This window comes from Lagenorhynchus albirostris, chromosome 18 (assembly GCF_949774975.1).
Source record: "Lagenorhynchus albirostris chromosome 18, mLagAlb1.1, whole genome shotgun sequence".
NCBI classification, from domain to species: domain Eukaryota; kingdom Metazoa; phylum Chordata; class Mammalia; order Artiodactyla; family Delphinidae; genus Lagenorhynchus; species Lagenorhynchus albirostris.
Window position 1 is genome coordinate 52052715 of NC_083112.1, and position 26783 is coordinate 52079497.

The 26783-nt window shown below is 38.3% G+C and overlaps 1 protein-coding gene across 1 annotated transcript in view; it reads right to left on the reverse strand.

Annotated features, from left to right (window-relative positions):
* The window catches only part of OBI1 (ORC ubiquitin ligase 1), a 45331-nt gene extending 18893 nt beyond the window's left edge, over nucleotides 1-26438 (reverse strand). Inside the window, exons 1-5 of the mRNA XM_060129260.1 lie at nucleotides 26326-26438; nucleotides 16819-16954; nucleotides 14309-14400; nucleotides 11621-11869; nucleotides 2160-2248 (exon numbers count right to left, since the gene is read on the reverse strand). Coding sequence (XP_059985243.1) covers nucleotides 2160-2248; nucleotides 11621-11869; nucleotides 14309-14400; nucleotides 16819-16954; nucleotides 26326-26397 — 638 coding nt within the window. The 5' untranslated portion in view covers nucleotides 26398-26438. The remainder of the gene's footprint in view (nucleotides 1-2159; nucleotides 2249-11620; nucleotides 11870-14308; nucleotides 14401-16818; nucleotides 16955-26325) is intronic.
* Between the last annotated feature and the right edge of the window lie 345 nt (nucleotides 26439-26783).

Here is a 26783-nt window from a genome sequence, read left to right on the forward strand (position 1 = left end):
TTGCTGAACCTTGATCTGGGATTTCTAGCCTCCAGAACTGTAAGAAAATAAATACCCAATGTTTAAGCCACCCTGTCTATAGTATTTTGTTATGGCAGTCCAAGCTAACAAATATAACTTCCTAATTTTTTTCCTCTCTAGTATCTAAATTTTAAAGCTCTCTCTTCTGCACGATTTGTAGAATATGTCTGCACAACCTGAAAGATACATCAGAAACTAAGGTCATGTGTATAAAAAGTATACCTTGACACCTAACCAAGTAGATAAGAGAAAAATAATTTGTCAAGGCACTTCCTAATCAAGGCAATGAAATGGAATAGATGGTTTTTATTTGCTTGCATTTACTTTTAAACTCTTGAAATTTCATATTCTTTTCAATACGAATAGGAGCTCTCTTCAGGTGAACCAGATCTGGGTATTTTCAGCTGTGGTCAGCTTCTCTCTGAATCCCACTAGGGTTTTGTGATGCAGAGTAAACTAAGGATATAAATCAAAAGCCATGCTTTTAATACCTCAATGCATTGCAAATTGATCAGGAATAAGGGTCAGTTCAAATCGCTTTTTAAGTGAAACTGTTCGTTTCCCCTGAAGGGAAGGAATGGAAGTTAAAGATAGCAAATCCCAAAGTTATATGGGATTCAGAAGTGTGGTTGCTTGTTAGAATAGACAGCAGTGAGGTTTCTTTAGATAAGATTCTTCAGTTGTTTATCAGGTAGGAGTCATGGCTATTTAAAAACACACATCCTGGTGGCTAGTATTAAATCTGAAATCTGGTGGGCAACTTTTCAAGAAATAAAAGCTACAAACAAAATGGCTTTAGTTCCATTCAGCCTGCCGTGGGAAATGGCTAATGGACAAGCATTACTATGACTGGCAAGGCGAGCTGCCAATAAATGAGAAGAGCAGAGACTCAAACCGCCATATAATAATGGCAACACTTCTTAAGTTTATTTCACTAATTCATCAAAGTACAACATTATCTGAAGTGAAAGCAAAAAGGGGAAGGAACTACTTAAAAGTAAAAGCTATGCTTCTTTGTCTATTGGTTAGTTATCTCTGCTTTGAGTAATTATGGTTTATTTGTACTGTTTCTGGGTACTACACTTGTTCTACTGAAGGCAATATTTTCTCCTTTTCAAATGACAAGCAGAGAACTACGTCTGGTAGGATAAATTTCCACTGTTTGTTTATGCCTGTCTTTGTCTTTTTCCATTAGGAAAAAATGAAGTCTAATGGTTGGATGGGAAAAGTGTGGAGTTCTGATATGCCACTCCTCAGAGGGATGGGGGCCATATTCTCTTTTCACTTGTCATTTTTTTCCCCAGAAAAATAACCTTAAGCACTGTCTCCCATCTTTTCTCAAATCTTCAAGTCTTAACTCTCAATGGTTTCTTATCATTTTAAACTAACTGTTAAGTGGGTCAATAGTTCCAACTGCTTACCTTTTGGAATGGAGTGAAAACTATCCCATCATAAAAGAATAAATTCATTTAACTGTATAGTTCAAATCAGTCCAAAATTCAACAAATGATGCCTTAAAATTCTATTTCAGATAGGCTTTTTAGTATAATGGGTAGTCTAATAGTTTTCAATGTAATGTAACAGAACACACATTCCGGGGCTAGACTACATTGGTTCAAATCCTATTTCCACCACTTACTAGCAGTGCAGATTTAGAAATATTAATTTGATTTCTATGCCTCCATTTCATCATCTGTAAATGGAGAATAATAATAGTTCTACATCACAGGTTGTTGTACCTGGCAAAGAGAAAGCCCTATATGAATTTTAACTATGATTATTTCAGAAAACATCTAAAGGGCATTATGTTACTCTCCCTACTCTTTGTTAGGACCACTAAACAGTTACATGTAAAACGAAGTGAAGGCTCACCTATCTTAGGTCACATAAAACAATCCTCTTGCTAATCAGATACAGAAAAAGTATCAGAGGGAAATCTTTTCTTCAACACTAGTCTTAACTATGACTAAGATTTTACCAGTAACATAAGTATACACTTGATGTTTAGAGGTAAGACATTCTATTTAAACTTACATGCTTCAATGAAAAGAGTCAAATGACAAACACAAACTATAACAGCAGCTTATTCTAAAACATTGACATAACCTGAAACATTGCTCTGTTAGCAAAATACATACTTCTGGGGTGATCTGTTATCAACTTCAGCTTTCAGTCGTAAATTCTCCCTCACCAGGCCACCATTTTCCAATTTCAATTTTTTATTTGCCTTAGAAAAAAAAAATGTTGAAAATAATTAAGCACAAGTTAAAACAAAAGTGCCTTGTAAAAATAATGACATGAGCCATCTGTATTCTTTAGAGCAACAATATCAGAAAACTGAATACTAGAACATGTCTTCAGAAGCTTAAAATCACCGTTGGGAATGACTTGTGAAACTGTGAACACAACCAAGCATTTTTAATCCGTATTCCCCAAGCACTCTGCAAATCCCCTATCCAGGGAAATAAACGGAACTATGTTAGTCAGCTTAGAGTCATTAAGGGACTAAACTAATGGCAAATATGTTTTTTTCTTTTCCTTTTTCACATAACTGAATACTCTAAGCATGATAACATTATACCACATGCAATTATTCACAAAACTAATGCTAAGAATCTTGAGCTATGAGATTGATTTTTGGTTGCTATTTAAAAATAGTTTTTAGTGATAACATAGCTTGCTTTCTTCAAAATAGCTTTCTCAAATGCTCTGGCTCACAAATTCTGGGACTCTCAGAATTGAATCAATGTTTTCTAATAAATTCTATGGATTCTCTTTTGATTTAAAAAAAAAAATCCTGGGCTTCCCTGGTGGTGCAGTGGTTGAGAGTCCGCCTGCCGACGCAGGGGACACGGGTTCATGCCCCGGTTCGGGAAGATCCGACATGGCGTGGAGTGGCTAGGCCCATGAGCCATGGCCGCTGAGCCTGCGTGTCCGGCACCTGTGCTCCGCAACAGGAGAGGCCACAACAGTGAGAGGCCCGCGTACCGCCAAAAAAAAAAAAAAAAAAAAAAAATCCCAAGTATGATTTTCTTTTTTGAATTCTATGATACCTAAAAACTGCATGACAAAACATTAATTGCTAGGAAATCTAGAAGCTCAATATTGATTCTTGACAGCCCAAAAAGTAGTGTGTCTATTGTAGTCTTCTTAAAAGCTACTTCATTTAAACCCCTAGTCATTGTGTTTTTCAATTCCAACAAAAAATAAGACTCCCTAGACTAGGAACCAATCTTACCAACCTGGCAAGAGGAATTCATTGTCTGACTAGAACATTAACATTCAAAGTGAAGGGGTCACAAGAACATTTGTCAACAAAGAGGTTTAAACCAACAAAACTTGAAAACAGATTTTAAAAATCTGACCAATAATTTCTAGAACTTCTGACTATATTATTTGCCCTTCAACACACAAATACCCCAAGAGGATGACAAGAGAAGCAGGACAGAGGACACTCTTCTGGGCACCAAGCCTAACTCTCTCACTTAGACTCATCTAGGTTCCTTTTGAGCTCTGAGCACCTGCTTATCTTCGTGGGTGCAAACCAACCAAGACTGTGGAGGGTTAATTCTTTAAGTGACTGATAAATACCATTACTGCCCCTCTGAAGACACAGGAAAAGTAATTTACTTCCTCATACACACAAACAATGAATTAAGCCCTCATAAGAGGAGGCACTTAGTGAATGCTTTTTGGTGATGAATGACAGGCTTAAATTAGAACCTCATTTGATTTCTTTTCCCCATCCCCTCTGTCAAGGTCTCTCACCAGTCCTGTGGCTCTCTAAGATTCTCTTTATGGGCTGGCTAGTTCCTCAACTATCAGAGATAGTTTCAACTTCAGGAGAATCAGGTGGGTAAAGTTACAAAGGGGAGAGTTCTGCCTATTTGTTGCACCTAAAAGAGTAATGAAGACTTCAGCTAACTATTATATTTTGCATTCTCAACACTGGCTTCATAATTGTTCAAAACTCACTTAGCCCTGGAAACATTAGAAAAAAAGTCCAGGATTGGTTCAAGATGGTGGAGTAGAAGGACATGCTCTCACTCCTTTTTGCGAGAACACTGGAATCACAACTAACTGCTGAACAATCATTGACAGGAAGACACTTGAACTCACCAAAAAAGATACCCCACATCCAAAGACAAAGGAGAAGCCACAATGAGACGGTAGGAGGGGCGCAATCACAATAAAATCATATCCCATAACTGCTGGGTGGGTGACTCACAAACTGGAGAACACTTATACCACAGAAGTCCATCCACTGGAGTGAAGCTTCTGAGCCTCACGTCAGGCTTCTGAACCTGGGGGTCCAGCAACGGGAAGAGGAATTCCTAGAGAATCAGACTTTGAAGGCTAGCGGGATTTGATTGCAGGACTTCGACAGGACTGGGGGAGGCAGAGACTCCACTCTTGGAGGGCACACACAAAGTAGTGTGTGCATCAGGACCCAGGGGAAGGAGCAGTGACCCCATAGGAGACTGAACCAGACCTACCTGCTAGTGTTGGAGGGTCTGCTGCAGAGGTGGGGGGTGGCTGTGGCTCACCGTGGGCACAAGGACACTGGCAGCAGAAGTTCCGGGAAGTACTCCTTGGCATGAGACCTCCCAGAGTCCGCCATTAGCCCTACCAAACAGCCCGGGTAGGCTCCAGTGTTGGGTCACCTCAGGCAAAACAACCAACAGGGAAGGGACTCAGCCCCACTCATCAGCAGACAAGCGGATTAAAGTTTTACTGAGCTCTGCCCACCAGAGCAACAGCCAGCTCTACCCACCACCAGTCCTTCCCATCAGGAAACCTGCACAAGCCTCTTAGATAGCCTCATCCACCAGAAGGCAGACAGCAGAAGCAAGAAGAACTACAACCCTGCAGCCTGTGGAACAAAAACCACATTCACAGAAAGATAGACAAGATGAAAAGGCAGAGGGCTATGTACCAGATGAAGGAACTAGATAAAACCCCAGAAAGACAACTAAATGAAGTGGAGATAGGCAACCTTCCAGAAAAAGAATTCAGAATAATAATAGTGAAGATGCTCCAGGACATTGGAAAAAGAATGGAGGCAACGATTGAGAAGATGCAAGAAATGTTCAACAAAAATCTAGAAGAATTAAAGAACAAACAAACAGAGATGAACAATACAACAACTGAAATGAAAAATACACTAGATGGAATCAATAGCAGAATAACTGAGGCAGAAGAACGGATAAGTGACCTGGAAGACAGAATGGTGGAATTCACTGCTGTGGAACAGAACAAAGAAAAAAGAATGGAAAGAAATGAAGACAGCCTAAGAGACCTCTGGGACAACATTAAACGCAGCAAGATTCCCATTATAGGGGTCCCAGAAGGAGAAGAGAGACAGAAAGGACCAGAGAAAATATTTGAAGAGATTATAGTTGAAAACTTCCCTAAGATGGGAAAGGAAGTAGCCACCCAAGTCCAGGAAGCACAGAGAGTCCCATACAGGATAAACCCAAGGAGAAACAGGCCAGGACACATACTAATCAAACTGGCAAAAACTAAAGACAAAGAAAAATTATTGACAGCAGCAAGGGAAAAAAGACAAATAACATACAAGGGAACTCCCATAAGGTTAACAGCTGATTTCTCAGCAGAAACTCTACAAGCCAAAAGGGAGTGGCATGATATACTAAAAGTGATGAAGGGAAGAACCTACAACCAAGATTACTCTACCCAGCAAGGATTTCATTCAGATTTGATGGAGAAATCAAAAGCTTTACAGACAAGCAAAAGCTAAGAGAATTCAGCCCACCAAACTAGCTGTACAACAAATGTGAAAGGAACTTCTCTAAGTGGGAAACACAAAAGAAAAGGACCTACAAGAACAAACCCAAAATAATTAAGAAAATGGTAACAGGTATCAATATTACCTTAAACGTGAATGGATTAAATGCCCCAACCAAAAGACACAGCTTGCTGAATGGATACAAAAACAAGACCCATATATATGTTGTCTACAAGAGACCCACTTCAGACCTAGGGAAACACACAGACTGAAAGTGAGGGGATGGAAAAAGATATTCCAAGCAAATGGAAATCAAAAGAAAGCTGGAGTAGCAATACTCATATCAGATAAAATAGACTTTAAAATAAAGAATGTTACAAGAGACAAGGAAGGACACTACATAATGATCAAGGGATCAATCCAAGAAGAAGATATAACAATCATAAATATATACACACCCAACATAGGAGCACCTCAATACATAAGGCAAATGCTAACAGCTATAAAAGAAGAAATCGACAGTAACACAATAATAGTGGGGGACTTTAACAACTCACTTACACCAATGGACAAATCGTCCAAACAGAAAATTAATAAGGATACACAAGCTTGAAATGACATAATAGACCAGATAGATTTAATTGATATTTATAGGACATTCCATCCAAAAACAGCAGATTACACTTTCTTCTCAAGTGCACATGGAACATGCTCCAGGATAGATCACATCTTGGATCACAAATCAAGCCTCAGTAAATTTAAGAAAATTGAAGTCATATCAGGCATCTTTTCTGACCACAACGCTATGAGATTAGAAATGAATTACAGGGAAAAAAATGTAAGAAACACAGACACATGGAGGCTAAACAATATGTTACTAAATAACCAAGAGATCACTCAAGAAATCAAAGAGGAAATCAAAAAATACCTAGAGACAAATGACAGTGAAAACATGACAATCCAAAACCTATGGGATGTGGCAAAAGCAGTTCTAAGAGGGAAGTTTATAGCTACACAAGCCTACCTCAAGAAACAAGAAGAATCTCTAATAAACAATCTAACCTTACACCTATAGGAACTAACGGAAGAAGAACAAACAAAACCCAAAGTTAGCAGAAGGAAAGAAATCATAAAGATCAGAGCAGAAATAAATGAAATAGAAACAAAGAAAACAATAGCACAGATCAATAAAACTAAAAGCTGGTTCTTTGAGAAGATAAACAAAATTGATAAATCATTAGCTAGACTCATCAAGAAAAAGAGGGAGAGGACTCAAATCAATAAAATTAGAAATGAAAAAGGAGAAGTTACAACAGATACTGCAGAAATACAAAGCATCCTAAGAGACTACTACAAGCAACTCTATGCCAATAAAATGGACAACCTGGAAGAAATGGACAAATCCTCAGAAAGGTATAACCTTCCAAGACTGAACCAGGAAGAAATACAAAATATGAACAGACTAATCACAAGGAATGAAATTGAAACTGCGATTAAAAATCTTCCAACAAAAAAAAGTCCAGGACCAGATGGCTTCACAGGTGAATTCTATCAAACATTTAGAGAAGAGCTAACACTCATTCTTCTCAAACTCTTCCAAAAATTTACAGAGGAAGGAACACTCCCAAACTCATTCTATGAGGCCACCATCACCCTGATACCAAAACCAGAGAATGATACTACAAAAAAAGAAAATTACAGACCAATATCACTGATGAATATAGATGCAAAAATCCTCAACAAAATACTAGCAAACAGAATCCAGCAACACATTAAAAGGATCATACACCATGATCAGGTGGGATTTATCCCAGGGATGCAAGGATTCTTCAATATACACAAATCAATCAATGTGATACACCATATTAACAAATTGAAGAATAAAAACCATATGATCATCTCAATAGATGCAGAAAAAGCTTTTGACAAAATTCAACACCAATTTATTATAAAAACCCTCCAGAAAGTGGCCATAGAGGGAACCTACCTGAACATAATAAAGGCCATACACGACAAAACCACAGCAAACACCATTCTCAATGGTGAAAAACTGAAAGCATTTCCTCTAAGATCCGGGACAAGACAAGGATGTCCACTCTCACCACTATTATTCAACATAGCTTTGGAAGTTCTAGCCATGGCAATCAGAGAAGAAAAAGAAATAAAAGGAATACAAATTGGAAAAGAAGAAGTAAAACTGTCACTGTTTGCAGATGACATGATACTATACACAGAGAATCCTAAAGATGCCACCAGAAAACTACTAAAACTAATCAATGAATTTGGTAAAGTAGCAGGATACAAAATTAATGCACAGAAATCTCTTGTATTCCTATACACTAATGATGAAAAATCTGAAAGAGAAATTAAGAAAACACTCCCTTTTACCATTGCAACAAAAAGAAGAAAATACCTAAGAATAAACCTACTGAGGGTAGGTTTAGACCTGTATGCAGAAAACTATAAGACACTGATGAAAGAAATTAAAGATGATACCAACAGATGGAGAGATATACCATGTTCTTGGATTGGAAGAATCAATATTGTGAAGATGACTATAGTATCCAAAGCAACCTACAGATTCAATGCAATCCTTATCAAATTACCAATGCATTTTTTACGGAACTAGAACAAAAGATCTTAAAATTTGTATGGAGACACAAAAGATCCCAAATAGCCAAAGCAGGTTTGAGGGGAAAAAACTGAGCTGGAGGAATCAGACTCCCCGACTTCAGGTTATACTACAAAGCTACAGTAATCAAGACAATACGGTACTGGCACAAAAACAGAAGTACAGATCAATGGAACAAGATAGAAAGGCCAGAGGTAAACCCAGGCACCTATGGTTAACTAATCTATGACAAAGGAGGCAAGGATTTACAATGGAGAAAAGACAGTCTCTTCAATAAGTGGTGCTGGGAAAACTGGACAGCTACATGTAAAAGAATGAAATTAGAACACTCCCTAACACCATATTCAAAAATAAACTCAAAATGGATTCGAGACCTAAATGTAAGACCGGACACTATAAAACCCTTAGAGGAAATCATAGGAAGAACACTCTCACATAAATCACAGCAAGATCTTTTTTGATCCACCTCCTAGAGCAATGGAAATAAAAACAAAAGTAAACAAATGGGACCTAATGAAACTTAAAAGCTTTTGCACAGCAAAGGAAACCATAAACAAGACAAAAAGACAACCCTCAAAATGGGAGAAAGTATTTGCAAATGAATCAATGGACAAAGGATTAATCTCCAAAATATATAAACAGCTGATGCAGCTCAATATTAAAGAAACAAACCACCCAATCCAAAAATGGGCAGAAGACCTAAATAGACATTTCTCCAAAGAAGACATACAGATGGCCAAGAGGCACATGAAAAGCTGCTCAACATTACTAATTATTTGAGAAATGCAAATCAAAACTACAATGAGGTATCACCTCACACCAGTTAGAATGGGCATCATCAGAAATCTACAAACAACAAATGCTGGAGCGGGTGTGGAGAAAGGGAACCCTCTTGCACTGTTGGTGGGAATGTAAATTGATACAGCCACTATGGAGAACAGTATGGATGTTCCTTAAAAAACTAAAAATAGAATTACCATATGACCCAGCAATCCCACTACTGGGTATTTACCCAGAGAACACCATAATTCAAAAGGACACATGCACCCCAATGTTCACTGCAGCACTATTTACAATAGCCAAGTCATGGAAGCAATCTAAATGCCCATCGACAGACGAATGGATAAAGAAGATGTGGTATATATATACAATGGAATATTACTCAGCCATAAAAAGGAATGAAACTGGGTCTTTTGTAGAGACGTGGAGGGATCTAAAGACTGTCATACAGAATGAAGTAAGTCAGAAAGAGAAAAACAAATATCGTATATTAATGCATATATGTGGAACCTAGAAAAATGGTACAGATGAACCGGTTTGCAGGGCAGAAATTGAGACACAGATGTAGAGAACAAATGTATAGACACCAAGGGGGGAAAGTGGCAGGGCGTGGTGGTGGGGGTGTGATGAATTGGGTGATTGGGATTGACATATATACACTGATGTGTATAAAATGGATGACTAATAAGAACCTGCTGTATAAAAAAATAAGATACAATCCAAAACTTCAAAGAAAAAAAGTCCATTTCACTCATTCTAGGTATTCCTTTATTCTGAATGTTTAGTACTCCTATATTTGATTTACAGTATGTTGTTATTTTGTACTTTACATTCAAGTTTTGCCGCTGCATTTTAAAATTTATTTATGTCCCAGCTTATTGCCTAATTCTACCTAATATCTTCACTGGGCATCCAAAATGGGCTTATTAAATATCCCAGATAATTGTGAGGTCTCAGGGTAGCTCTGGGTATTGAATTTAACACATGACCTTTAAAAGAACAAAGAAAAACTGTATTTTATGTAGCTCTCTTTTACATACATCTCTTATACCACTCTTTTTTTTTTCCCTATACCACTCTTATAAGCCCAGTGTAAAGTTTTCATACACATCTTCATGCTCTAAGAAACATTTATTACCAAAAATTTAAATGCAATTCAATAACTATAAAAGAGACCCTATAGAACTTACTGATGGTTCAGGAAGAAGAAAAGTTACAGGGGACATGGCTGATAGATAAATACTGTGACTTCCCAGCTGTATTTCCTTTTCATGTCCTCTTCTCTTCTTAGACAAAATGCTAATAATGTTGGCTACTGAAAACCAAAGAAATTACACACTTCCCCTAAACTTGTAACAAACTCAGTGCAATTATGTCTGTAGTTTCTTTTTTCTCTAAAAGCACTAAGTTCCCTTCTTTGTCTCATCGTGGCCTTTTCTGAGCCTAAATGGCATTTATTTACACATGCGTATGACTTAGTATTCACACTAAGCTGCAGATACTTCTCTGCTACTTAACCTCACTGAAGATCAGTATGTGGTAGCACATCTTTAAAATATCATATGGAGCATTAATGATTTCAGGAGGCAGGGTTTAGTAATTCAGCACAGTAACAGTATTTTAAGAGAATGCACATAGGCTGAATGGGTGGTTGTGGACCTGGATACCACAAAACCATCTCTATTCAGCACAAGACTCCACTGTGGATAAACTTGAAGTCAAGCTAAAGGCTAGTCCCTTTGGCCAGCAAAGCTCTACAGCACTTGATTATTACCTCTAGTGCTGATAGCATGGATCTCATCTCCTTTCCTAGACTGGAAAATCCTAGAGGTTTGCCCTTTTCACCTATGCTTTCTTTATCTTGTTGTATGGATGGAAGAATAATTGAAAAAAATGAACCTGCCTCATAAGCCAAACATTCTCTTTCATGGAGTAGTCTAAAGCAGCTACTCACAGCTCTCTTGGAAGCAGTCATTAAATATTTAACTATTTACAATATTAAAAAAAATCAGAGAATGGTAGTGCTAGAAAAGATATGGTCTAAACCTTTCATTTTATAGGTAGGGAAATGGACAGGTGTTTGTCTTTATGCATACAGGGTAGTCACTAACATAAGCTAAAAAACAAAATTAAGCCAAACCACAATGAGAGGAATAGAAATACATCCTTTAAATTGATGTCACTCTTCCACAAGAAGATGCAAATTCATATAGAGGCACTACAGAGTCCAATTATAGTCACAAATGGAACCACCTGGTATTTCTTGGCAGCTAATAACATTTAAGGAGAAAAAGTTTTCCTATTTCTTATAAATGCTCATCCAGGGATTTCTGTCCTTTCCCCCCAAATCATCTAATGATGACTCAAAATAATATGGTGACTTATACTTTTGAAGGTACTTAAAATACTACAGAATTTTAAAAACAACCACAACTTACCTCCTTCAACTTTTCCACATCATCTTTCACTTTTTCGTAGATTTCACTAGCTGTTCTAAGTTTTTTCTTCCACTCTGCTACAGTTTCTGGGTCAATTTTACTTGGATTATCTGCAACTGGATGTTTGTCTTCATTTTGGTTGCCCTGCATCAAGGTTAAAGGATCCAGAATAGTCTTGATCTGTGACTCCAAGCTGAGATTTTTACTCTTAAGGTCTTCTACCTCTTTCTGTAGACAATCTATTTCATCCTGAAAAAGCATTGCATAGCCATCAGGTAGACAGAGACACTAAACACATACATATGCTAGAGTGAGGCCAATGTGCTTTTAAATTTTATACTCAAAATTCTGTAGATACATAGATTCTTTATGCATCAGAAAAGCTTTGCAGACAGAAAGTCACATATAGTTGAAATTCTCAAAATGTATTTTGACTCTGATAAAAATAGGCATTCCCGGGCTTCCCTGGTGGCACAGTGGTTGAGAATCTGCCTGCTAATGCAGGGAACACAGGTTCGAGCCCTGGTCTGGGAGGATCCCACATGCCGCGGAGCAACTAGGCCCGTGAGCCACAACTACTGAGCCTGCGCGTCTGGAGCCTGTGCTCTGCAACAAGAGAGGCCGCGATAGTGAGAGGCCCGCGCACCGCAATGGAGTGGCCCCCGCTTGCCACAACTAGAGAAAGCCCTCACACAGAAATGAAGATCCAACACAGCAAAAATAAATAAAACTCCTACCCCCAACATCTTCTTTAAAAAAAAAAAAAAAAAGGCATTTCCATTGCTTTTATTTTAATTCAATGATAGTTTGTGATTTAAAAAAATTAAAATGTCGAATCTTTGATTCTATTTTAGATATCCATAAAACACGAAAAGGCACATGAATTCAACAAGGAAGTAGATTCCTGAGAAGAAAATTCTGAGGCATGTTTAACTGCTTTACTGAGGGGAATTTAAAAATACAGTTTTGATCAAGATTTATAGTTTTGTTTGATGTCTATATTTTTGCTTCTATATTTGAAGTAGGAGTAAAACCACATACCATGTCCTTTCATTTTCCACTTCAGAATAGTACCTGTAGTTAATTTTTAACTCTTCTACATTCTGGATCTTTAATTACTGCTAAGACTATTCCAAGTATTAGTTTTCCCCATGTGGAACTGCTTGCTACCTTAAATCCAGTAACTAAACATTTGGGGTTAGAACTCTTTTCTGTGATACAATTTATTCATTTATAATGGATATTTCATCTTAAACTAAGATTGTCAGAAATTTTGTTGTTAGAAAATAAACTTCAATATGCCAGTGATCTTCTAAAGGATTAATTTGATTAGCATCTAAGTGTGATAAATATTAAGTAAATAAGAATGCGTTTCAGAGCTAACACAGATAGTGCTATTTACTATTTTAAATTACAATACATTTCAAGTTAAATAGCATTATAAAATGAGAAAATCACTTTACTTGTTTGAATTAATATATTAATGAATAAACAAATATAAACAGGAAAACATATGAATGAACATTTATTCATTTATTTATGTCCCACTTTATTTCAAAAAATTTTTAAAGCAGCTGAAGCAGTTTCCATTTACATAGTATAACTTAAAGATATTTTGTGTCAAAGGAAGAGAGCAATAATATCCCTCATTTAGTCGATATAAAATGACAACTAGGCCTAATGTTTATTCAGAAGTATATGTATTCCATTAACATGAAGCTAATTTAGAAAAAATTCCATCACCATGTCAAATCACCTTCACAGGAAGAAAACCACTGCATAATCTCACATATATGTGGAATCTAAAAGAGTCAAATACATAGAAGCAGAGTTAAACAGTGGTTACCAAGCGTGCAAGGTGGGGGAAATGGAGAGGTGGGAGAAATAGGGAGCTGGTTCAAGGTGTGCTAAGTTGCAGTTATACAGGGTAGAGATAGTCTAGAGATCTACTGTATAACATGATGACTATAGTTAATAATACTGTACTGTATACTGGAAATCTGCGAAGAGAATAGATTTCAGGTACTCTCACCCCGCACACAAAGTAATTATGTGAGGAGACAGCTGTGTTAATTAGCTTGATTGATGTAATCACTTCACCATGTATATGTATATCAAAACATGTTATACACCTTAAATATACACAATTTTTATTTTTAAAAAAACCCACTGTTTTACATGGGGAAAAGAAAAAGAATTAGGAAATAGCATATCTCACACCAAAATCTCTTTGCTGGTAGCTGACATAAGTATATTTTCTTTACCAGAAGTGATCAGACTTATAATTAGCAGTGAATTTATAGGTAAAAACAAAAACAGAATGACGGTTATAGTCCCTGTTTGCCAGACCATTCACAATGCCTTGTGGGGGCTGGAAGACTGACTTTTACAAGGGAGTTTCCTTTATCTCCCACCTCTTGAGGGAGTAACTTACAAAACAATGTTTCTGTTGAGGACAAATTTAAAATTAAAAGAAAGAAAAAAACGAAATGTTTCCATCTGTTTGTTCCCTTCCACTATTTGAAATAGGAAAGGGAAAAAGAAAAAATTTATCAAATAAGATATTTTTAAACTGGCATTTAAAATAAGATTTCATTAGATGCTTACTCTAAGAAGTCCAGAGACTGATAGCTCAGTTTTACCTTGAATTCAATGCTGTCATCATTTAACATTTTAATAATTATTTACCTCATATTCTTTGTGGAGTAATTCAAGTCTAGTTTTCCGAAGGTGCTTCCTGACTGTATGGCTCAGTATAGGTTCACTTTCACTTGTTCCTCCTATAGGGAAAAAAAGCGCTAACTTTTCATTCTGATTTGGGTAGAATGACAATTAAAATGAACTCTTTTCTTATTGTTCTATATAGTTCTCTAGTTTAATTTCTACCCTTTTCCTTATAACCACGTGGGCTGCCATCTAGGCCTCTTCTGTACTTTAATCCTGAGAAAAGATAAATAACACCATAAGAAATACCTTCAGCAAAATATCATGTTGTGTTTACTTACCTATGTATCTTATTATATTAAACTCAATGAAGGCAAAGGCTATATTTTATTAATGATCACATTTGGACGACTGCAAATTTTGAGTACCAGACAACTGTTAATGATAAAATCAATGATTATATTTACAGCTAACCAATAAGTTGTATAAATATTATCAATATTATCTGTACATGATATAATTATCAAATACATATTATTATCTGTATATATCACATATGATACATATATTATGATATATATTATTATAACCAATGTATTCATTCAAACATATGTGGTTACACAACTGAAAAGATTAATGTGTCTTTTCACTGATTCTAACAACCCAGTTGCGATGGATTATAAATCACAGCACTAATTGTATGCCCATAATAACTCACACAAACACACTCAAAATGTTTTCTTCCTGAGAGCTCTTCACTTATGCTGTGGTTACCTTCTTTGTACTTCTCAGCATCATGATAGCAAAGGCATATACAGATATTCTTTTTCAGGATGTTCTATCCAAATGGCAGGATGGATGAACCATTTTACTTGAGAGAATTTACGAAATATCACTTAGATATGAATGAATAAAGGAGGGAGAAGGGATGTGAAAAGAAGCTGGGGAAAAAACATTCGAATTATTTTAATCAACAAAACTCATATTCCGCAAGGGAAGACCTGACTCCTGGTAAAGGTCAGTGCAGGTAGAATAGTAGAGGCTAAGGTTAACACTCCAGTTTCCAGCACAGCAGAGAAATATTCCTCTATCAGACTCCTCTATCAGACTTTCTTGAGTACTCCAGGTACTCAAGAAAGAAACCTTGGAGCCAGCTCCGACTCCCCTTTCAGATCACTTAGTTCCAAAGTTCCACTGGTTGTTCTTTTGTTCCAGCATATATACCTTCCTTTCCATTATAAAAATTTTAGTTAAGTCCATTTTGCCTAACTTGGGACAATGACAATGACTTCTTAAGTTTTCTGAAAGGTTTTTTTCTATGATTCATGCTATCGTGAATTCACTTTCAATTTTTCCTAAGGCAAAACCAAATAAATATCATTTAATTTTAACAATCTAAGAGAAATAACACTAAAAAAGCTCTTTAAATGCTTTATTTTTCAAGAATCTTCTAGTTCAAGTTTTATCCCCCCTCTTACCTACACTACTGTAGCACTGAATGTTCTTTTTTATTCCCTTAATCCAGAATCACACTCTCCTTCACCTGGGCAAGCGCGTCCAACCTGACCTACTCACGTCCCGTTTCTCCCCTGGAGCCCAGCCTGCACACATCCCCTGAGTGATACTCCTTACACACATTTTGGGTTGTGCCATCCCCTTGCTCAGACCATCATGCCCACCTCGCCCTTCTCACCCACACAGCAGTTCCCGGATTTAGTCTGTCACTCAAGATGCTCTGCTCTAATACACTACCAAATGTAAAATAGCTAGCGGGAAGCAGCCGCACAGTGCAGGGAGATCAGCTCGGTGATTTCCCTCCCTTCCACCTAGAGGGGTGGGATAGGGAGGGTGGGAGGGAGGGAGATACAAGAGGGAAGAGATATGGGGACATATGTATATGTATAGCTGATTCACTTTGTTATAAAGCAGAAACTGACACGCCATTGTAAAGCAATTATACGCCAATAAAGATGTTAAAAAAAATAAAGAGTCTCATTTTACATTTTCAGTCTTACTTCAACAGTCAGACCCAAACTAGACTACTGATCATTTCCAAAAACATGCCTTACTTCACTACTTCTAAACTGTAGTGCATGCTATTCCCCCTGCATGAAATGCCCTCCCTAATCTTTACCATTTGAAAACTTATCCATCCTTAAATCTCCATCTTAAAGGCCACCTGTGTCATGGATCCCTTCTCAATGTTCCTAGCTGAACTTCCCTGTTTAAACTCTGTGGACCTTTCTGTTTGTTTGTTTTTGGCTGTTAGCATCTGCTGCTTTAAACCATTAATATTTTGGTCCACATGCACAGCCTCTACCAGAACGAAAGTTCCAGGAGGCTCTGAGACTTCTCATGGTGCTTTGTGCTCCTCAATTGCTCCACTTACAGATTATGCCAAATGACCAATCCATCCAGTAGGATATTGGCAAAATAACATCACTGAAAATTGTCTATTTCAGTCTTCCTCCAAATAGACACTATTTAAGATTGTTTCAAATCTATTTCTATATGTTTATAAAATAGACCCTTACCAATAATCTCTTTGCAAGGATTTTCAGGAGTGATGGGGACTCTGCAGGCTGGACATTGGCTATTATTCTTCAACCACAAATCGATACAAATTGAACAAAATACATGGTTGTTGACGCATATAACAGGCTGGCGTACCTTTGAAAAAAGAAACATTACTTTTAGTACAGGGCAACAGTCGTAATGAGAATCTCAATAGTTTTAGCTTAGAGCAAATCTCTTCTCTAGAGTACAGAAGTAGGTGCTTTAAGAGGAAGTATAATATCTAGGATTCATAAAAACGCTGCTTGTGCTACCACATTGTTTCTTACACATGTATAATACAGATACTAGCTTAGATATCTGGTCATAGAGACTGAAACTTTGAACACATCATGAAATGGTTTTATTTTGTTCCAAACCACACTTATTGCTAAAAATAAAATGCATTTTGTTCCACTGAGGCTGGGGCAATTTTCCTTCAACTATTCTATTTTTGGATCACGAAATGTCAGAATTAGAAGGTTCTTTAAAGATTATTTAGTCCAATCACCCATATGACATTCAAGACTTGAAATCCTTCCCTCAAGTCATTCTACTATATTACAAAGCAATAGCAATCAACAATTTAGCACTGATTCTTACTAGAAAGTCCCCGAAACCAGAGGCATGAAAGCTACAACAATCCTAAAAGACATGACATACGCTCTTGTGGTTTACAATCTAAATAGCAAACAATGCTGACAGAAATACTTAAATACACCAAATATACAAATCTTTGACTCAGTGTAATCAAATAACAATACTTTACATTTATATTGTCTTATATTTTACAATAGGCTTTCCATGCATTCTCTCTCTCTCAATAACCCTGTGAGATAAACAGTAAATATACTTTACTAATAAGGAAACCAAGGTGTGAAGATATTAGGTGGCCTGCTCAGGGTTAATGATGTAGGTGTTCTGACTGTGTAGCTGTTTTATCAGAGGGAAAATAGAAGAGAAGCTGTTTTAGTTTTCTACTTATTTGTTTACATATTTATTGTAAATTTATATTTATCTCCCCTTTTAGACTGGAAACTCCGTAAGAGCAAGAACTTCTTTCGTCTCATTCATTTCTGAATCCCTGGTACCTAGAAAATAGGTTAGTACACAGTAGGTACGCAATAAAGTCTTGTTGAATAAAGTAATTGCTATTAGGACAGTACTTAAAATTCAATTTATTGGGGTGTCAGAGGGAATAGGCAATTCTTTCACATTTTGTTGTAAAGAAGAGAGCATAAAAATATGGCCAGCGTAAGAAATGATAACAGGAATGACACAGTAAAAAGGGGATATTAATTAATGATGGAGGAAGAGGGGGAGGGATTAAGAGCCATAGATAGCAAAGTCCCTAAGAAGTCAAGAGGGGAATGATATCCAAAGCACAAGGGGGCAGATTTTGGCTTATATGGAGTGAGGATCTGTCTTCCAGTTTAACAAAAGGGAAAACCGAGGGTACAAGAACAAATACAAAGTGGATGGAAGATCTGTTGATGGAAAGATGAGGGAACTCATGTTCCAACTGCTTATTGTTTGTTATTAAATATGAGGTGAGGTTATCAGCTGCAAGTGAGAAAAAGGGGGGAATATCGACTTGAGAAAATAGGAGAATAAAGCAGTTGTTTTGAAAGGTAAGAAAGTAAATTTATTAGGGTTATGTACAGAGCTGGATTGCCAAACACTGTTGAGTATGTGAATGGCAGCAAACTGATAGAGTCAACCAATGGATCTTGAAAAGCCTGAAGTAATACTGGAAGAGTAGGTACGATGAGAAGAGGAGCAGATGCTCATAGTCAAAGCACAGGAGGCGGTACAGCTGCTTTCCCTAATGTTTTGTCCTGGGACACCTTACCTGACAAAGTTCTATTTTCTCTCTCAATCTCATGTATCACATAGTGTTAACATGTTTTCTGTGGTAACAGTTCCTGAGAATCCTCTGTAACTGGACCTTAGTAAGTGGCAGAGCTTAGGCTTCTAGAGACAAACCTGGGGCTGACTTCAGCTCTGCTACTTATTGAACTGTTTGACCTTGGGTTAACCCTTTAGTTACAGTGGCATCTGTTTCCTCTTCTGAAAACTATGGTTTAACCTAGTAAACTTTTCATTCAGATGTTGCTCAAGATTTAATAATATAAAAATGTAAGCACAGAGACTTCCACATAGCAATCCCTGGGGAGGGGAGGGGACAGGAGAAAAGGACTATATCCACGTGCCCAGGAGCCAACTCCATGTAGGCATCTTAAAGCTGCCCCAACCATAACATGTCCAAAGCCAAACCTGGCCTCCACACACTCACTCCCCATCCTGCGCTTCTTGTCTAAGTTACTGGCACCACCACCTCACCACTCAGGCTAGAATACTGAGAGCTGTCTCTGACTCACCCTTTTTATTTATCCTCACCATCCAATCAATCATCAAATGCTGGTATCATATATCAGTCTAAGAAGCCAGAGATTTTAAGATATACCCATATTTTATTTACCACTAAGAAAAAAGAAAGAATGAAAAATGCTGCCAATTACAACTGCAAGATGTTACCGCTTGTAAAATAGAACCAGATTTCAGAGATGTTATAACGTGGGAAAAAAAGTATATCCCCAGAATAGTCAAAATGTGGCAAACCTATCTCTAAATGTTCTTTTACTTATCATCTATCACTTCTTTTCCATCTTCACCTCAATGACTTCAGGTTCTCATTCTCTTAGCCCAATCGATTGCAATGACCTCCTCCCAAGCTTCCTTGCTTCCACATGTTCACTGCTGTCCACCTTTCATATGATGCCAGAGCTAGCCATCTAAAATATGGAGCAGCAGCTTTCACTGCTCTCCTGCAAAACAACGTTTTTTTCCCTGCTCATAGTTTTAGGTACAGCTTTCAAAGAACAATGTAATCTGGTTCTTAAATAGCCATATCTTTGATCTGCTATTTCAATACTTGACAAAACCTATACTTCAACCACACAGATATACCCAATGTTCATCAAAAGGAATAAGAATAGAGTCTCCTTGTTTACTGGGCTCTCATTTTTTAGCTTAATATGTTCCACTGGCCTCCCAACTTCCCCAATCAAAATAAAATCCTTCCCATCTTTTAAGATGGAAATCAAAGGTTACCTCTTCTGTAAGGCCTTCACTAATCGTTTTTAGAATTAACTGGATCTTTGTCTGATTCTTATAAGGGCACTTCTTATACATTTAATGTTCACTGGCCTTGGAAAATTGTTTACACCCTGCCTTCCCTATTAGATTTCAGGCTCCCTAGGGGCAGGGGCACTGTCCTGTTCATCTTTATGTCCACCTACAACAACTTATACAATGTATACTCTAAGATTAATAGAAGTGAATTTTGATGTATTAAAACAAAAGGCTGAGATAATGCTGCTAAAAGCATCTCAAGAAGCAAAAGGTCAATGGCCACTGCCAAATTTTGAAAAAGTGAAAGTTTAACCTTTCCATTTAATCTGCCAGAATGATACAGAAGAACAACCACAGGCAGACTACTTGGCTCTGTCTGCTAACAGCCACTGGCAATGCCACCCAAAGGAGAATCATTTTCACTGTTCAATACCTAGTATTATCATTGTCATTGTGTTGGATTTTGAAACAGTTGACTAACTCATTTCTTTGGACCATGTACTTACCAAATGATGATTTCTAGACAATGGTTTAAATTTACTTAGGAGAACAGAAACCTATAAAGGAGAAAGAACTACTAAAACAAATTACTTGTTATTTATTTGACCATAACCTACAGAAGCAAAATACAAAGAATCTAGCCCTCCTTCAATTCCTGTCCACCCATTTCCTCTGCCCAGATCCTGCTATATACAACACCAAAACACATACACAAATAATTTTCTTTAATAAGATCTTCTCAAGATACAGAAATAGTCATAATTTGCCTATGTTATTAGACTTTATATCCAATTTACTCTCAAATGAGATCTGTGGCAATAACACAGTAAGCACTCTTACAAAATAAAAATGCAAGAAGACAATGGCAAAGCTAAGTGGCACGTACAATTCCAAACTCATGTGGAGTAAGCATGCTGAGGTGATATCCTAGGGTAATGCCCCACAAGGCTGGTGAGGAGAGGAAGAGAAGACAAAGCAAGGGATGAAAAGTGGGCTCTCCTCACTGGAATGGGCCCAAGGAAGCAGTCCTAAGTATAAAAAACATTAACCCTATAATATATAATTCTACTATGTAGTTTCTTTTATCTGAAGATGTTTCAGTTTTAAGAGACTTTACCACAAAAACCCCTTTCATAAAAAGCAAACGTACCTGGGAGGAGTCATGCCTAAAGGTGTTGTCCATTAATATCCATTCTAGACTTACCTAATAGGAGTTATATATTGGTTTAGGGCAGGGTCTGTCAACTTTGACACTACTGACATTTTGGAACAAAAAGTTTTTGTTGTGGGAGGCTGTCCTGTATATTGTAGGATGTTTAGCTAGCAGCATCCCTGGCCTCTATCCACTAGATATGAGTAGCACCCCCAAAGACAATCAGAAATAGACATTGCTAAATGTCTCTGTGGAACGAAATGTACTCCCATCCCATTGAGAACCACTGGGCTGGGATACTCACATGAATTTCCCTAACAACCTAATGGGGTTGATAGTATCAAATTCATTTTCAGCTGTAGAAACTGAGACTCAAGGAAATAATGATACAGGTTCTAAGTGGCAGAGTCAGCATTCAACCACCATTACACATGCAAACTGAATGATCTTTCAACTAAGAAATAGTTCTTTCTTCCTTAGAGCAGGTTTAGTAAATAATAATCTGGGAGTAAGAAATAGAAGACACATGTCTGAAAGGATCAAGACACCAGGATCAGTAGGGACTGCAGAAAAGAGGTACTGTACTGATGGAGGTGGCTGGAGGGAAAAGGCAGTAGATAAACTTTACCAACTGGCCTGGCAATTTCACTTACAATCAACTTCTCTGCTCTTGTCACCTTTACTAGAGACTAGAGCTAATCCTTCTTCTCCAAAGAATATCCTTCTGGCACCTATGTCAAAATTTTATGGGTTTCACTAGTGGAGACCTAGAAAGACTGAAAAACAAAGCTGAGGTAGAAATGATTGTAGTAGGGGCCCGCCTACTCAACCTTAGAAATTTGGAAACTTTTAAAAATAAAATTCCTGGATTGCTCTTGCTATGTTTCAAGAAATATTTGGCTCTGGGCCAGAGTTTAGGACCTAGAACTTTAAAACTGTGTGATCCCGAGAACTAAGTTATTATACTTAATGCCTATCGGTCTAAGTCCCCACTTCTGTCTACATAAAAAGAGAGATAATACATTTCCCCTCTCCCATCTTATCCCTACCTAGAACGCCTTAAGGATAAACTGGAATCTTATTTGTGAAGTAAATATGTCAGCTATTATATGCCAACCTTGAAAATTATTAGGATATATCAACACTTTTTTGAGTTAATTTTTATTATACTCCATGTTAAGACACAACATTGTTATACTTTTCTGAAAGTGTCTGCATTCTTCAAGCTTATTTTAATCTAGAACAGAGAAAATGCAAAATTTATATACTCCACATGACTTTTTTTCAAAGCAAATTACCTGTGACAATTATGTACAAGGCTGGTTCTTAAATCTACTCTTGGGAACTGAGAGACAATCAGGACTCAAACATGGGCTCAGTGTACTGAGGTGGGTGGCTTGCTGGCCGATCAACAGCCCCTAATGAACACTGATTAATGAATTTAGTCAACCTAGAGTTAGGATGCTAAGTTGCTAAGGCTTTGTCTCTAGCTCTATCTTTGCAACATTTTAAATCAACTACATGTGTGGAAAGCAAAGCAAGAAGTCCTCCCTGAAAGAAGGGTTCTTTTCCACAGTGTTCCTAGTGGGAAAGAGTCCATGCTATTACTGGACATTTCAAGAGACGGACACTCCACATTCTAAGAAAGCTGATTTCATTTCTGATTATTTCAGCCAGAAAGCTTGCATTATATTACGTACAAATCTTAATATCGTGGAGCTACCCAAAGCTTGATTCCCTTCCAAATGAAAATACTTTATTTAATGATTTGCTATCATGTTCATTCACTCCAACACTATTCCATTCCATCTATATTCCAACCTCAATTTCAATTCCTTTCCAAATGATTTCAAATACTCTAGTTTATTTATATTTATCTTAAAGCATGGTGCCCCAAACTGGATTCATACTCAAGTGAGGAATAATTGGATATGATATATTAATGTTAAACGCATTAGAAGCCTAGTTGCTTGGCACTTCTCTTGAGAACCTCCTCTGTCCTTTGATAAAACTAACTATGGGCCACATTTGGCTGTCACTCATGGCAAAACGCTGACTCGGTCAATAAAAGTATTACCTGCAACAGTTTCATTTCATAGCTTGAATCTTAATTGAAAAGATAAAAGCCTGGAATTATCTAGAGATAAACTGGTCTGTAGCATTCTGGCGGCAGGACCAAATGTCACTGAACAGATATCCTGGGCTAGATCATTTCTGTACTTTGGCCTGCTGGCCTATTAGCCCAAGGCATGGAAAAAAATTAAAGAGGAATAGGCAAGAAAATGTTATATACAAATTGTCCCACAGGATGTACCCAACTTATTCAGGCCACACAGAGCTCTTACAACATTGGCAAGGTTGCTAAACATTATTGGGCAGAGAGAATCCACCTTTAAGACTGAGGTAGAGTCAGAGGTAGGAAATGCAAAATGTTTAAACTTTTCAATTTTAAGCACATTTGTATTCAAAAGACAGAGTATTAGCCACTTACATACTTGGACTATCTCCACTACTGCTCCCTCCCCCCCCCCACCCCCGCATTCTTCCCCACCTCCACCCCCATTCCAATCAGCATCTACCTTATCTCTTCAGATTTAAGGTCTATACCACCCCTATCTTCTTTAAGTAATATGCAAGGTTTTTTTTTTTACAGTAAACCTCTAAGAATAATGGCCCCTAATTCTGCAGAAAAATCAAAAATGAAGACTGCTAATTCTATATGGTACAAATGGTGAGGGCAGCAAAAGAATGATTATACAGAAGAGGGCTACTCAGGAAGGACCTTAAGGCAGATCTCAGAGGTGGCCGGAGATGCTGTGTGTCAGGGAGATGGAAGTAACATCAGGAACGCGCTGCTACTCCAGGCCATACCATCTCCAGTACCCCACAAATACAGCTGTGTGTGGGAGGGTGAGAAGCACAAGCAGATCAGAATTGCTTTAACTATACAAAAGGCAACAGGGATAGGGAACCAGCTAAAACCTCTGGATGTACTGTGGCAATTTCCTGGACAAACAGGTCCCACTCTGTTGGGAATGTAAATCTTCACTGAGTGAGTGTACTGGTCTCATGAAGCAACTGGGAAGAACATTTACTGGGAAAGGCTGGCTTCCTCATTTTGAGGGTCTGCCTCAGTGTCCATAGTAAAGGTTAACGTTTATTAAGTGCCAAACTTCATGGTAAGCACTGCATATGAATTACTTCATTTAATCCTCCCCAAAAGACAAGGATGAATGTTAATACTATTATCATTCCCATTGTACAGATAAGGAAACTGCTCTGAGGGAGGTTAAGTAATGTGTATAAGGTCGTATAACTATTAAGTGGAAGACCTAGATTAGAACTTAGTCTGAACACAGTACTCAGGGCCCTCAACCACTACGCCTTTCTGCCTCCACAGTAGACATAAACAAATGCCTATTTACAAATCATTAACCTTTAATTAATTAATCACATTTAATTCTAGAATACAGTTAACCAGTACATGGCAGAAAAAAGACACCAAAAGTGTCTCCTGTTATGCATGAGTTCAAGTGAGTTTTTAGGAAGTAACTTACTGAAGACACAAATGGTAACAGGTTCAAACGCTGGAGACTCTAAGCCTTAGTTTTCTTATTTGAAAAATGGGGAAATCAGCCCTATGTATCTCACAGCACTGGTGAGAGTGGTAAATGAAATAATTAAATGTATACAAAAGCATTCTGTAATCTGCAAAGCACTATATTCTATTAGCTATCAGTTTTGTTAAACACAGGAAGCATAGGTAGGCAAAATCAACCAGGCAAAACACATTTTCAACACAACTGCAAGAGACAGTCTATGAACTAAAGGAAACTAGATATAATGTGTACAACTACAACAAAGTGAAAATTATTTCCGAAGGTTATTTTATCAGCCCTTTACCAGGCTACTGTTGGGAGTAAATTCACTCAGAACTTAACCTGTGGGAACTTCAAGTCAGGAGCCAAATGTAGACTGTAGCAAATTGAAACATCTTCCCCTCCTCTCAGCTATGTATGCAGACAGTGGTAGCAAGTGCCAGCTCAAATAACCACCCTCCACAGGCCATCCTTGATCTCGCCAGTCAGAATGGATCAAGCCATCTCTATATCCTCTCACAGCACATCTGCTATTTCCTTGGCATTTCATTCTGATGGATATCATGAGTTATCAGTTTCTTCCAAGCCTGACTTCCTACTACTTCTTGAACTCAGGAAATTTACATAGACTTAAAGCAGATGATCAAATGATCATATTGGCTGACACTCAAATGTTTGCACTATTAAGTTTGCATTTCTCAATCCTAAGCCTGTGGCTACAGTTTCAGTGGGGGGGGGGGGCGGTAAACACACACACACACACACACACGCACGCACAAACACACCACAAACGTAAAAACAATTCAGGGTGAGAAAAAAAATCTCCCTTCTAGACCTACGTAGTAAAACAAAATGTTCTTCTTAAACAGAAAGGGAGGCACAAACGGAAATGAAAGAGACAAATGCATTAGAACCTTCAAAACTCTGTTTCTAATTCTGAACTACTTTCTCCACCTAGTTTCACAAACACCTTAGGCACCTCTTGCATCACAAAAAGACGGTATTCTACCTCGTGACTGATCCGTTCTTGGAATTAACAACCGTATCTCTCATTCTAAACGTCATTCAGGGACACGTACTATTTATTTTTCTAATTCTGAACCCAGAGCAAAGGCCACTCCCAACGCCGGGCTAAGTAAAGGAAATGATCTTGGAAATGGAAAAGACTCTCCAACCAGCACTGGAGGCCCAAGAACAAAACACTCTAGTTTGTGCAGAGGACGAAGGAACCGTAGCGAGGCTCCCAGGAAACGTGTTTTCAGGCTTTGATGGGGATGCACAGGGGCGTAAATTGCTGGGATTCGTTTCTGACCAGGCCTCCTTCGACGCCGGAGTCGCCCGGGTGAGGCCGCCCTCCCTCCACACCCCAGACCGATGTCATCTTCCTCCGAAAGGCACAGAGATGACCACACGAATCGCGGCGCGCTCCCTCCGTCGCCCAGGACGTGGCCACCCCAGCCTAAGGAGAACGCGGGTCGGCGTCCTCAACCAGCCCGGCGCCTCGCGCCGCGTCCCCGCCACACACAGAGACCGGCCTCGGCTCTGGCGGGCCACTGCACACCCGACCCCGATTCGCAGCCGTGCCCGGAATCACCCATTACCTTCCCCAAGCAGATGTGGCACGTGATGGGCAGAGTGAGCGACAATGTAACGTTCTGCACGGTCTGAGCCATGGCAGCGTTCAGAATCCCGCCAACACGGAAGTCCCGCCGACCGCGGCTCCTAACAGCGACTGAGGCCGCGCGAGGCCGGCTACGGTGGCCCAGCAGGGCCACGCCGCGCCGGTCGAGGCAACGAAAATGTGCTTTCCCAGCGCGCGGCTGCTGGAGCTGTTCCCTTCCTTCTTTCCTTGCTTTTCAGTTTGAAAAATACTCTCCCCGGTTCGGGAGCTACAGGATTCCTGAGAATGGGAAGGAAGGAGGTTTGCTACGGGCATCGAGGATCTTGAAAGTTTAAATGAAAGAGTAATGGTGGAGGGAGGAGAGGAAGATGCAGAAAGGCGATTTAAAATCCCAGGATCTTTCCTGGAGGGTGGGGAGGAGGGAAGAGTTTTCCACCT